Genomic DNA, 13,472 nt, shown 5'->3' with positions numbered 1-13,472 from the left:
ATTTTCGGCCGAACAGAATCTGTCCTGCAGGCATTAAAATTTTTGTTGGCCAACACCAGAACGGCCGATTGTTCGCCAGTCAGTACAGAATTCGGCCGACAAACAGCAGATTAGCAAGACTGGGCATGCTCAGAAAAGAAAAAACACAGGGAAAGTTATTCATCACATGACATCACTTCTGCAGTCGGCTGTTGTTGGCTGACAAAATTCATGTGCAGTCTTTTGCAGTTTTCAGCGGACACGACAGCCCTGGACAAAAGACGGCCGATCGGTACATGTGTACGAGGCATTAGGGACCTTAGATTGTAAGCTCCTTGAGGGCAGGGACTGATGTGAATGTGCAATGTATATGTAAAGCGCTGCGTAAATTGACTGTGCTATATAAGTACCTGAAATAAAAAAAAAATATATATATATATATATACATACATACAAACCAGTACATACAGTATATATATATATATATATATATATATATATATATATATATATATACACACACACACACACAGATATATATGTGATTTTATAGTTAATGTGTTTCTAACCTGCTGTTGATGTATATTTCACTGCAGTAGGGAGAGTTTTTACTTTCACTTTTGGGCACGGGGACATTCACAGCAGAGATCTCCTATTTCTTCCTGCTATCTCCACCTCTGAGCTGGAGAAGTAGGAAGAGGAGATCTTCAAAGAGAAGCACAGTGATCAGGTGACATCATGTGTTTCTAAACTGGCCGTTTCTATTGCAGTGAATGCAAGCTGTTTGTGTACTGAGATGAGAAGAGAAGACTATGTTCTCCACTACTCTTCTCAGTATTTTAAACCTGCAATGCTCTGAGACAAGCCGTGATCATCCAGATCTCAGCTTATCTCAGTTTACTAAACGTACACCTAAGTCCCAAAAAATATCCAACTCAAAATCCAATGGTGCTGAATGTTTGGACATGAAGAAATGGTGAACTGGTGTCGAAGATAAACAACAGTGATTCAACTGGGATGTGACAGTTTCCCACCACCTCACAGGTTTGCTTCTTACCAGAAAGTATGTTATAAAGGGCAGATAAGGCAGAAACAATCCAAAGGAGAACCTCTGTGACAAACCAAAGGGAGTGATGATTCCCACGCCTATGTATAAAGGGGCTTCTTACCAGATCCCAATTATTTAAGGCTTGTGGTTAATAATCCAGTCTCTCCTAAGGCAATGGTGGTGTGCAAAGAGTGACTCCTTTTGCTCTCATAGACAAATGTTGTCACATTTCCCAGTCCCTTTCCAGACTAATACCACAATACGTACCTCTTGTAAGGAATCATGCACATGTCTGTATATCCATTTCAAATCTGTATGGAGGTTTTTTTCTCTGTAAACAGTTTGATTTTAATATGTTGATTATGCATATATGCCTCTTTTTTTGTTTATTCTTTTATATATATTCTCAATAAAATACACAAGTTTTTAATTAAATGACTTTGCCTGTCCAGTGTGTGCCTTTAAAGTCTGCCAAATACTTGTTGTACAACTAATGTTGTATCAACTGTTTTTTCCTTGTTCACAATTAGGATTATGGCACACGAGGGTTAGCTCAATTCTCTCTTCCCCTTTTTGTTTCTAGAAGATGGTGTGCAACGTCTCCGTTGTGGTAGTGGTCTGGGAGTAGGTGGTAAATCTACTATCAACCAGTCCAAGATATCAGAAGGTGGCACATCCAGGAAGGCGAACAAGTCCTTTAACTGTTCCGGGTCATGGAGAGAAAAACTGTCGCCATTGAGATGAATGAGAAGGCTGAAGGGGTAGCCCAAAACATATGATCCTCCACACTCTCGGATCTTCTCCAGTAGGGGTTGTATTTGGCATCGCATAAAGAGGGTCTGTCGGAACAAGTCAGGGAGAAGGTGCACAGCCGCTCCATTGAACTGGAAAGGACCCCCTTCCATGCCCTGTGCATGATTTCTTCTTTGAGGTTATAAAAGTGTACACGGCAAAGAACATCCCTGGCTTGAGAGCGCTCCCCTTGGCCTGGCTTGTTAAGCCTGTGGATTCTGTCCAGTTCAATAGGGGAAGAAGCAGGTTTTCCCATTAAATCATTGAAAATCCACGTGATGGTGGCTCTTAAGTCAATAGCCCCAATCGCCTCAGAGATGCCACGGAGTTTGATATTGTTTCTCAAGGTCGTCATGTTGGAGGCTAATACAAGTGAATTTATGTTGGTAGCGGGAGCATGTTTCCTCTAAGGATGTGATACGTTGCAGGACAGATCCCTGTTCTGAGGACAAGGTGGCAACCTTAGATTCCAGATTAGATACAGACTGCTTTACTTTGTGTATATCGCCATGGAGAGTGATCCTCTCTGAACACCGCAGGGATCTCAGAGAAGGTGGAAGGAGGAAGTGAAGAGGGCAGCTGAGAATCAGAAACCAGCAGTAATCCTACTGTACAATCGGTATTGGGGGCAGTGCCATCCCTCGTACAGTCAGTAGGTGCCATGTTGCCCCGGGATGACGATCTCGTACGGGGAGCAACGGGCATCAGGAAGCGCTGTAATGTGGTGGTTTCTGAACCTCAGTTCACCCTACGAGGAGTCCTGCGCTTGGGCATTCAAATTGTGCAAGGTAATGATGCCACAGAGCCTCGAGTTGTTTAATTTAGAAAAATCCCAAAGGAATACCTATAGACAAACAGCAATATACAAACAGTTAAATACATAAAACACACACACTATATATAGTATATACTGTAAATTAGCAAGCATGTGCCTACTCGTGAAATAGTTAATTTTGGATAAATGTGGTAATTCAACACACTTGTATACATTACTACCCAATCTGCCAGTATTTCGATGAATACATAATATTACCGGAACTATACTGCATCTGATCACCACAAACCAAAAAAGCTACTTCATTTTTATTGTTCAAAGCATCACATTTAGAAATCCCTTTGAAAAAATACCCCCCCCCCCCCTAGCATTTCTGGTCGTGGCCATCTTGAGTAAGGGCAGACAATTAATTTAGCATTTACTTCCTGAAATCCATCTTGGAGTGTGAAGTTCCCCTTTAACCACTCTACTACCGCTCACAGTAATACTACTGTGGCAGAGTGGCTCGTTCCCGTCCAGTCACGTAGTATTAACGTGACTGGACTCCTCCCCTTCTGGGCGGCGCTTGCGCGCCGCCGGAGGCTCGCTCCCGCTGTTTTCATTCACAGCGGGAGTCGGGCCAGGGGAGGAGCAGCGGCGATCGCCGCTGCTCTTACCCGATCGTCGGGGATCGAGTCTGGAGATCCGCCCGCTGTGTGTAAACACAGCGGGCGGATCTCCATAGTGACAGGGAGTGACAGATCGGACTGTTCAGCATAGCTGGACATCCGATCTGTCCATGAATCACTCAGTCACCTCCCCCCCTACACGTCAGTAAGCACCAGGCATACATTAACCCCTCCCTCTCCAATAAAATTAACCCCTTCCCTGCCAGTGTCATTTTTACAGTAACAGTGCATATATATAGCACTGATTACTGCAGTAATGTCACTGGTACCCCCAAAAGTGTCAAAAATGTCAGTCAGGGGTCCGGTCTGTCCGCCGCAATGTCGCAGTCCCGCAAAAAAAATCGCAGATCGCCGCCATTACGCGTTAAAAAAAAAACACCAAAAATGACAGAAATCTTTCCCTTTGTTAGTAAACGCAATAACTTTTGCGCAAACCAATCAAAATACGCTTATTGCGATTTTTTTTACCAAACATATGTAGCATAAAACAAATTGGCCAAAAACTTTTAAAAAAATTGGTTTTTACATCTTTTTTGGGGGGAATTTCATATAAAAAAATGTGAAAAATATTGTTATTTTTTCAAAATAAACGCTCTTTTTTTGTTTATAGCGCAAAAAGTAAAAATCGCACAGGTGATCAAATACCACCAAAAGAAAGCTCTGTTTGTGGGAAAAAAAGGACGTAAATTTCGTTTGGGTACGGCGTCGCACGACCGCGCAATTGTCAGTTGAAGTTGCACAGCGCCGAATCGCAAAAAGTGGCCTGGACGGAAGACAGCAAAATCCTCCGGTTGTAAAGTGGTTAAAGCGGAGTTCCACCCAGGATTTGTTTTTTTTTTTTTTAATACCCCCGGGACAGTCAGGGCTAGTGCATTCCACAATGGCTAGCCTCTGATCTGTCCCGGGTTGCACTTACCTGCAAGACGAAATACTTACCTTGCAAACGTCTTGTCCAGCGCTGCCATCTCAGATGTGGGCAGCTTGAAGCCAGCGCGTCCTCTTCGGCGTCTTCTTCCGCCTTCTGTGGTCCCACGATGCTCTGCGCCGGCCCCGACGTCACTTCCGGGTCGCGCGCGTCACCCCCTCCACAGCTTCTGGGCATGCCCAGAAGCTGTTTAGAAGGGGATGACGCGCGCGACCCGGAACTGACGTCGGGGCCGGTGCAGGCGCAATGATTCCTGGGAGCTATGACGTCCAGCTCCCAGGAATCATTGCAGAGCCAGGAAGTGACGACGGGCCGCGGCCGAGGAAGGAGGAAGAAGGAAGTAAGGTAAGTATATTTTCTTCGCTACGAGGTAAGTAAAAAAAAAAAAAATATGCGATTATCCATTTCTTTTTCAGGTGACCCGGAGCGAGAAGATGGAGGTAAGTATAAAAATAGGGTGGAACTCCACTTTAAGCACTAAATTTATCATGGGGGAAACAGTGTTAGCTGAACGTGGATCAGAGTGAAGCATTATCGGCAAATAGAGCAGAAGCAGGGTGTGGACCATGAAGGATAAAGCAGACAGAATGGAGGCTGAACATGTCCGTAAATACAAGAGTAGAAAATGCAAAACACAAAACAGCAACTGGTTGTGAACCGGGTCGGCATATAGTAAATGAGGCAGATGGTGAGCTATTAACAGAAGGGAGTATAGAGGGCAGAGTGACAACACCTAATTATAGAACACTCGGAAAGGTTGACAAGGCTAAATGGTAGCTGACCGGGGAGGAAAGAGGCAAAGCGGAAGTGAGAAAGAGAAGGCAGAAAGAAGATGATCATGGAGCAGGGAGAGAGAGAGAGGAGTCAGTTGGATATGCTCAAAACAGGATAGAGAAGACAAAGTGTGACCTGACCATGGGCCATTGGAAGAATGGGTAAAGTGAAGTTGAGCATGATGGTAGCTGGTGGGAATGAGGTAGAAGTGATCATGAACAAGGAGGAGAAGAGGTAGCATAGAACTGATTGTTTCTGAGGGGTTGGGGAGAGAGAAGACTGACAACGTATCATGGTCTACTGGTAGAGGATGCAGAAAAATAACTAATCATAGACCAGAGGATGAGCAGGGAGTAGGCAAAGAGTGGGCTGTTCATGGACGGCGACCAGGTATGAACAATTGTTCTTTTCTAAAGGAAAAAATTATATAATTATTTAAATACCAGTAGGGCACCCTTAGAACACCCACTCTCACTTCATATTATTTTCTCAAACCCTTTCTCCTGATCTGTGAGGTCACTATGCAGATGTTTAAAATTAGGACAGGCTACAATAATTTATTTTTATTGAGAAAGAGAACCAATCAGTACTGTCATGCAACCATTAGACACATGTGTAAAGCCTAAAACCAGACAAAACTCAAATTTTCTTTTTGGTAGAGTGTGGGTTGGTTATGGGCCCATCAGGTATTTATTGCCATCTGTGGCTCCATTTCTTCTATGGGTTTCACAGGGACTAAAATGAAAAAAAAAAATGGCTGGAGATAGATTTTAATGAATATTTAGTAAACATGTTCTTACCATTAGTGCTTCCCAGCCTTAGATGCAAGGGTGCTGTATACGGCTCTGTCCTTATGAGTTAATTGCTGTTTAACAAAAGAAAATTGATGAGTTTACTTGGACTGCAAATGTTTTTAGTCTTTCTTTTGACAGTGGCTATTAAAACTCAAAAAGACGCATCATTATTTATTACTCTAATTACAGTCAGGCTGCATATACAGTCAACAATTTACTCTTCTTCTTTTTTTTTTTTTTACATACCCACAGCTGCAGTAAGGGTTTAAAGGATAAGTTCACCTTGCTGAACCCATACATAGGGGGTAACATGTTCAGCATCTGCCTGCTCGCCCCCCTGATCCCCCCCCCCTCCATGTGACAGCAGGCGGGGGATCTTCTCCCCGCACCCACTGTTACTATTCAAAAAGAGTGTAGCCGTGCACGCTCCACCCACACGGCCATGTCATTCATTCACAGAGTTCTATGAATGAATAAACTACAAGTACCAACAGCCTTGGCAGGTTGTAGTTCTCAATGAACCACCAGGGCACTAGGTAGTTCATTGATCTTCCAGTCACTCAGTAAATGCCTACTCATATTAAAGGTATGGGCAGACAGCTACACGGACAGTCTCCAGGAGCCTGACATTACACCTATGATCTGCTGATTGCAGGTGCAATGCTTTACCGGCTCCTAAAAAAATGTGCATTTACTACTTTTTTTTTAAAAGGTGAACTTATCCTTTAATAAACTTGTGCCAGCAACATTCTGAAGAGTTGAGCCACTTCTCACACACACAGCACAGTAGCCTGGCTCTACAGCAGTCAAATATGCCCTCTGCATTGTGCTCAGGCCAACAGTGCTCCTCAAGGTGCATGACCCCTGTTGATTGGATCACTGTGCAGAGGTGTCAGACCTCTGGAGACCCAGTCCACTGCTCACTGTGTGAGAGCAACAGTCTGACTCTCCAGCATATTGCTAGCACAGCTATTTTAACTCTTGCTGCAGCCATTAATAATTAAGAAAACACATAAAGGAGATTATGGGGGTGATTTACTAAAACTGCAGAGAGCAAAATCTGGTGCAGCTCTGCAAAGAAACCAATCAGCTTTCAGGTTTTATTGCCAAAGCTTAGTTGAACAAGTTGAAGCTAGAAGCTGATTGGCTACCATGCACAGTTGCACCAGATTCTGAATGCACCAGTTTTAGTAAATCTCCATCTTTGTCTCATAGCCAAAACAGAAAGTGAGATTGATGATTTTTAGGCATAAAGAGTGATAATACGCACAAAAACATTTTAGTGCAAATGTCTCTGATTTAAAAATTATATCTGAAATACAAAAAAAAAAAAAAACAATATTAGTGATAACAATACTTACCTCATAGTGAGATTCTTGGGTTGCTTGCACCTGCATTTAAAATAAAACAAAATGTATAATACATCGGGAAAACAAATATAAAAATTTCAAAATTCACAGAATTATTTTAATATTATGTTTGCATTTTTTGCAGTAGGTGCTTTTTTAAAAAGTAAAAAAAGTATAAAATAGGTGTTGGACACACTAAAGGTGCCCTTCGATAATTCCTGACTGTTCTTGTTCACTTGGGAGTTGTAGGTGATTCCACCCACTTTTGTGAGTGCTAGCTCCTTCTTTTACATTCACTACTATAAAAAATAGAAGAAATTCAGCAGGGACATGGCGACTTCTTATAAATACCACAGCAGCAGGTGTGGAAACCTGGGAACTCCAGAAGAGTTGCAAATATGTATCACCAATACGGATAAAAATTACCTTGATATGTACTTACTTATTTATGTTAAGAGTTTACACTGAAAGCGTAATAGGAAAACTTTTTTAAACCAGTGATTTTTTAAATTATTAACTACATCTGGCACGGTTCAAAGACTGGATAAAAATGCACATAGGGTGCCCCTACATATTTTATTGAAATGTTACAAATGATAGTAGAATAGATATTTGCATGCATCCATATTTGTCTATAGCTTTCCAAAAGGGATATTTTTTTGTAAATATAATATATGTTATTTTTTACTAACATTATCATTCACACTTGATTCGAATGTTATGCTTGTTGTTATCCTTATGGAGTGTTATGACTACTCCCTTATTCGTATTTAATTCTGCTGGGATTACCATGGTAGAAGATATACGCACCTACTCCCATGTGTTCTCTCACCAGCTGTAAGAGCAAGACCTCACCTGCTCATTGGAAGCTTACATTCTACAGTCTGTCTGTCAGATATTGAAGCAGGTGACTTTTTCTGTAGTTTTTGGTGATCCTATGTTCTTGAGATCACTACTCTGACATGGCTCTATTTTAATATATTTGATGGCAATTAGGTAGCTATTGACATCTTACATTCATTTTATTACATTTCTATATTTCATTTTTTTATTACATTTATAGATAAAGATAAATTGATATTTTGAAACAGTAACAGTAACTGATACCTTCCTTTTCTCTCGCTTTCCCTGTCTGTTGGTTTGGATGAGCTGTCCTCGTTTTCAATCAGACAAAAAGAGTCTGAAAGTAAACAGCTTCTGATCTCTGATTTGTTGTCTCTATTTAGGAAACCCATAACGTTCTGTCAAACATGTGCCATGCGTGCATGCTGTATTCAATGTATTTTCTGACATAAAAATTAATACATAAAAACTTTGCAACTTTAGTTGAAATAAATATACAATATATCCCATGAAAAAAAATTGATGACCTTTCTCTCTTATTAAAATAAACCTGTTTTTCCAAAATTCAAGCTAAAGTAACATTACTTGGTAATGGACACTAGTGTCCTCAAAATATGAATGAAAAGATTGTAGATTTCAGAAAAATTTTGTCATTTTGGTGAAGGACTTTGGAGTCATTAGGTCAATGGGAAATTAATATGGTTTTTGAGGTTTTCAAAGTGAGCAGAGGGCTTTTAATGGCTCCAAAGGGTTATGGAAGCTCCTTTTAACTACAGTATCTCAGAAAAGTGTGTACACCCCTATTTTATTTTACTTTTATGTTTACTGTCTGTTTATTAAGAGTTGGTTCACACTGGGGCGACACGACTCTGTACTACTTCGGGGGCGACTTGTGCATTCCCATGCACCACGACTTCGGAGCGACTTGCAAGGACTTCATATAATGGAAGTCTATGCAAGTCGCTCCGAGGTCGCCCCGAAGTAGTACAGGACCCTTTTTCTAAGTCGGAGCGACTTGTGTCGCTCCTATTAGAACGGGTCCTGTAGCGGTCAATGGACCGCGACTTGTCAGGCTGACAAGTCGCCTGACAAGTCGCGCTAGTGTGGACCGGCTCTTAAGTGAGAATAAAATGTAATAATTAGTTGCATTTTTGCACGTTCAAGGTACAGTATCCCACAAAAGTGAGTACACCCCTCACATTTTTGTGAATATTTTATTATATCTTTTCATGTGACAACAATGAAGAAATGACACTTTGCTACAATGTAAAGTAGTGAGTGTATAGCTTGTATAACAGTGTAAATTTGCTGTCCCCTCAAAATAACTCAACACACAGCCATTAATGTCTAAATCGCTGGCAACAAAAGTGAGTATACTCCTAAGTGAAAATGTCCAAATTGGGCCCAGTTAGCCATTTTCCCTCCCAGGTGTCATGTGACTCATTGACGTTACAAGGTCTCGGGTGTGAATGGGGAGCAGGTGTGTTCAATTTGGTGTTATTGCTCTCACTCTCTCATACTGGTCACCGGAGGTTCAACATGGCACCTTATGGCAAAGAACTCTCTGAGGATCTGAAAAAAAAAAAAAAAAAGAAGCGTTGCTCTACATAAAGATGGCCTAGGCTAAAGAAAGATTGCCAAGACCCTGAAACTGAGCTGCAGCACGGTGGCCAAGATCATACCGCCGTTTAACAGGACAGGTTCCACTCAGAACAGACTTCGCAATAGTCGACCAAGGAAATTGAGTGCACATGCTCAGTGTCATATCTAGAGGGGTGTCTTTGGGAATTGGATGTATGAGTGCTGCCAGCATTGTTGCAGAGGTTGAAGGGGTGGGGGGGTCCGCCTGTCAGTGCTCAGACCATGCGCCGCAAACTGCATCAAATTGGTCTGCATGGCTGTTGTCCCAGAAGGAAGACTCTTTTAAAGATGGTGCACAAGAAAGCCCGCAAACAGTTTGCTGAAGTCGAGAAGACTAAGGACATGGATTACTGGAACCACGTCCTGTGGTCTGATGAGGCTAAGAAAAACATATCTGGTTAAGATGGTGTCAAGCATGTGTGGCGGAAACCAGGTGAGGAGTACAAAGACAAGTGTGTCTTGCCTACAGTCAAGCATAGTGGTGGGAGTGTCATGGTCTGGGGCTGCATGAGTGTTGCCGGCACTGGGGATCTACAGTTCATTGAGGGAACCATGAATGCCAACATGTACTGTGACATACTGAAGCAGAGCATGATCCCCTCCCTTCGGAGACTGGGCCGCAGGGCAGAATTCCAACATGATAACAAACCCCAAACACACCTCCAAGATGACCACTGCCTTGCTAAAGAAGCTGAGGGTAAAGGTGATGGACTGGCCAAGCATGTCTCCAGACCTAAACCCAATTGAGCATCTGTGGGGCATCCTCAAATTGAAGGTGGAGAAGTGCAAAGTCTCTAACATCCACCAGCTCCGGGATGTCGTCATGGAGGAGTGGAAGAGGACTCCAGTGGCAACCTGTGAAGCTCTGGGGCACTCCATGCCCAAGAGGGTTAAGGCAGTGCTGGAAAATAATGGTGGCCACACAAAATATTGCCACTTTGGGCCCAATTTGGACATTTCCACTTAGGGGTGTACTCACTTTTGTTGCCAGCGGTTTAGACATAAATGGCTGTGTGTTGAGTTATTTTGAGGGGACAACAAATTTACACTGTTATACAAGCTGTACACTCACTACTTTACACTGTAGCAAAGTGTAATTTCTTCATTGTTGTCACATGAAAAGATATAATTTAATATTTACAAAAATGTGAGGGGTGTACTCACTTTTTTGGGATACTGTACCTTGAACGTGTAAAATGCAACTAATTAATGCATTTTATTCTCACTTAAATAAACAGACAGTGATCATAAAAGTAAAATAAAATATATAAATTGACAGTACTCATATAAACTTTAAATCCCCCCCCCCCCAAAAAAAAACAAAAACAAATAAAAACTAACAATACTATATGAAATAAACTAGATTCCCTATCCTCTTAATAAAAGAAAAGCAGAATATAATTTTTTTCTAAGCACATGTCGTGCTCATATTCAAATTTTTGTATAGTTTGGTTCTTAAGTTCACTACCCAGCAATGCAGTGCGGGTACCTCAAGAACCTATTAAGAGGGGTTTGCCATTGCATATGTGATTGGGGGGGGGGGGGTGCTGCCTTAGCCTAAATCAGTGCTTGCATACTATGCACATCCTGGTTTTGGGGGGCACTCAAGACTTAGACTTTGTTTAGGTGCCATATACTGTAAGTGCTATTATCTAATCATGTTGGCTTATCTTGCATTAAACTGTGAATTATAAAAGGCTATAAAGTAAGAATTTTAAATCATTCAGCTAAAATGTATCTTGAAAATATTATTTTCAATAAACCAATACATAAAGAGTAAGTGCAGAGTTATTACCGCAGTTCCTGGCAGGGCCGTTTTAGAGGCGCGTGATTGAGGAGCATTTACATTTTCATAAACTGGGCCTTCTAGGGAAGAAGACAAATTTAAATTGTGATACAAAATAATTAAAAAAACTGTAAAATAAAAAAGCATTGATTGATTTACATATACAATATATATACTGATAGGTCAGAGCACACACATTATTTTAGGTTTGTAGGAACTTACCATTGTTTGCACTGTTTGGTTGCCTGAAAAGAAAAGAGGTTGTGAGTTTCTAATATGGAAAAAAACATTTGTAGCATATAAAGGCATACAGTACTTTACGAAGATGTTAAGAATGAACATCTGATAGTAATGGTACAATGACAGGACAGCTGAAAGTATCAGTGGATGAGCAATCATTCTATGAAACTCATCAAACGATGGATAAAGTGTTGAAGAAGACATATTACCAATCAGTTTAGCATCTCAGCTTCTCATTACTGTTTGACAGAAAAACCAAAAATATTCCATTATTATCAGGCATACCAGCACACCCTACACCTTATCCTTGCTCATCTCTCCTGGCTTCTTCTCAGCAAAACAATACAGATTTATAACAGTATTACTTAATAAGAAATTCATGAATAAGATTTATCAGAAAGTGGACACCAGGACCCTCCTCTTCCCTACCCTGTTGAGAATTATAGTATCCCACACTTGGAGTATCCAAGACATACAAGAGGCAGGGATGGGGACTGACTCAGCTCACCAGACTCTACAGTACTGATTGCTTGAAGTGCTTGGAAAACTTCAGAAATTAAATATGTACAAAGCACACCCCTGTATAGTGTGTACTTGTCTCATTTAGGAGAACTTAGTGGCAGGGGAAGACTGGGCCAGGGGGCAGGGGGGCAATTGCCCCATTGGCTGCTTTGATGTCCTGTAAAAAGGCTGCACTGCTTCTGCCACAGACATGCCTAAAGGGTTCCTGGTGAAAAGAAGTAAAAAGTCCCCACCACTGACCTACTGAGTGCGGGTTGAAGACAAGGACAGAGCGCAGACCTCCCTCCCCAGCATGGATGGTGTAAACTGTGTCTGAGCAGAGGCCGGTTCCATGCCCCACTGGGACTCTCCTCCCCTGGCCAGCCCCAACTGAGCTGTCCCAGCTCCCCCCAACCGCCGCCTGGATTCAGTCGGTGAGTAGAGAGTACCTGGAGCAGGGCTTAAGCTCGAATGGGGGTTAGGAGAAGGACAGGAAGAGGGAGAGTGGGAGGGGGGGGGGGAGAGTTGCTGCACTCTGAGCCTCTGGTTTGTACTTGAAGGTTGCTATTCTGCCCCTGCTTAGTGGCATTTCTTTCTGCTGCTTTGTGCCTCTATCAGCATAAATAATTTCCAACACGTTTTCCTGACACCTAGAGAAAAAAGGGGACAGGGGAGGATGCCTCAGCTGATTGACAGCCTCAGCTCTGTTCCTGTGTGCTGTGTGAATCAGCTTTCAATCAGCTTTCAGACTCATTATGCCTCATAGAATATACATTGGGGTGTTTGCTTTCCAAAATGGTGTCATTTTGTGGGTAATTCCAGTGTCCTGGTGCTCCAGGGCCTTCAAAAGTGTGATAGGTCGTTAGGAAATTATATGTGTAATTTATGCTCCTAGAACACCTGACGGTGCTTCTTGCATAGTGGGTCTCTTTATGTGGCCAGGCTGTGTAAAAGTCTCACACATGTGGTATCGCCACACTCAGGGGGAGTAGCAGAATGTATTTTGGGGTGTAATTGCAAGAATGAATATACTGTGTGTGAGAAATAACTTGTTATTATGACAATTTTGTGTAAAAAAAAAATATATATAATTCTTAATTTTCCCAAGAATTGTGGGAAAAAATTGCAACTTCAAAAAACTCACCATGCCTCTTACTAAATACCCTGGAATGTTTACTTTCCAAAAAGGAGTAATTTGGGGGGTATTTGTAGTGTCCTGAAATTTCAGGGCCTCAAGAGTTGAGATAGGCCATCGATACATCAGGTATGATCAATTTTCAATGATTCGCACCATTTTTGTAGACTCTATGACTTTCAAACAGACTAAATAATTACCACTAATTTGGGTTATTTTTAC

At 41.8% G+C, this 13,472-nt stretch overlaps 1 protein-coding gene across 1 annotated transcript in view; it reads right to left on the bottom strand.

The window, feature by feature from the left end:
* LOC309568957 (cell adhesion molecule CEACAM6-like) overlaps positions 1-13,472 on the bottom strand; it is a 99,108-nt gene that overhangs the window by 14,597 nt on the left and 71,039 nt on the right. Inside the window, exons 6-9 of the mRNA XM_082274722.1 lie at positions 11,597-11,619; positions 11,384-11,454; positions 7,117-7,146; positions 5,762-5,826 (exon numbers count right to left, since the gene is read on the bottom strand). Coding sequence (XP_082130848.1) covers positions 5,764-5,826; positions 7,117-7,146; positions 11,384-11,454; positions 11,597-11,619 — 187 coding nt within the window. The 3' untranslated portion in view covers positions 5,762-5,763. The remainder of the gene's footprint in view (positions 1-5,761; positions 5,827-7,116; positions 7,147-11,383; positions 11,455-11,596; positions 11,620-13,472) is intronic.

Source organism: Pelophylax lessonae, assembly GCF_965119305.1.
Source record: "Pelophylax lessonae genome assembly, chromosome: 12".
In the NCBI taxonomy this organism is placed as follows: Eukaryota; Metazoa; Chordata; class Amphibia; order Anura; family Ranidae; genus Pelophylax; species Pelophylax lessonae.
The sequence above is the reverse complement of the archived record's forward strand: the minus strand, read 5'-3'. Positions and strand labels throughout refer to the sequence as shown.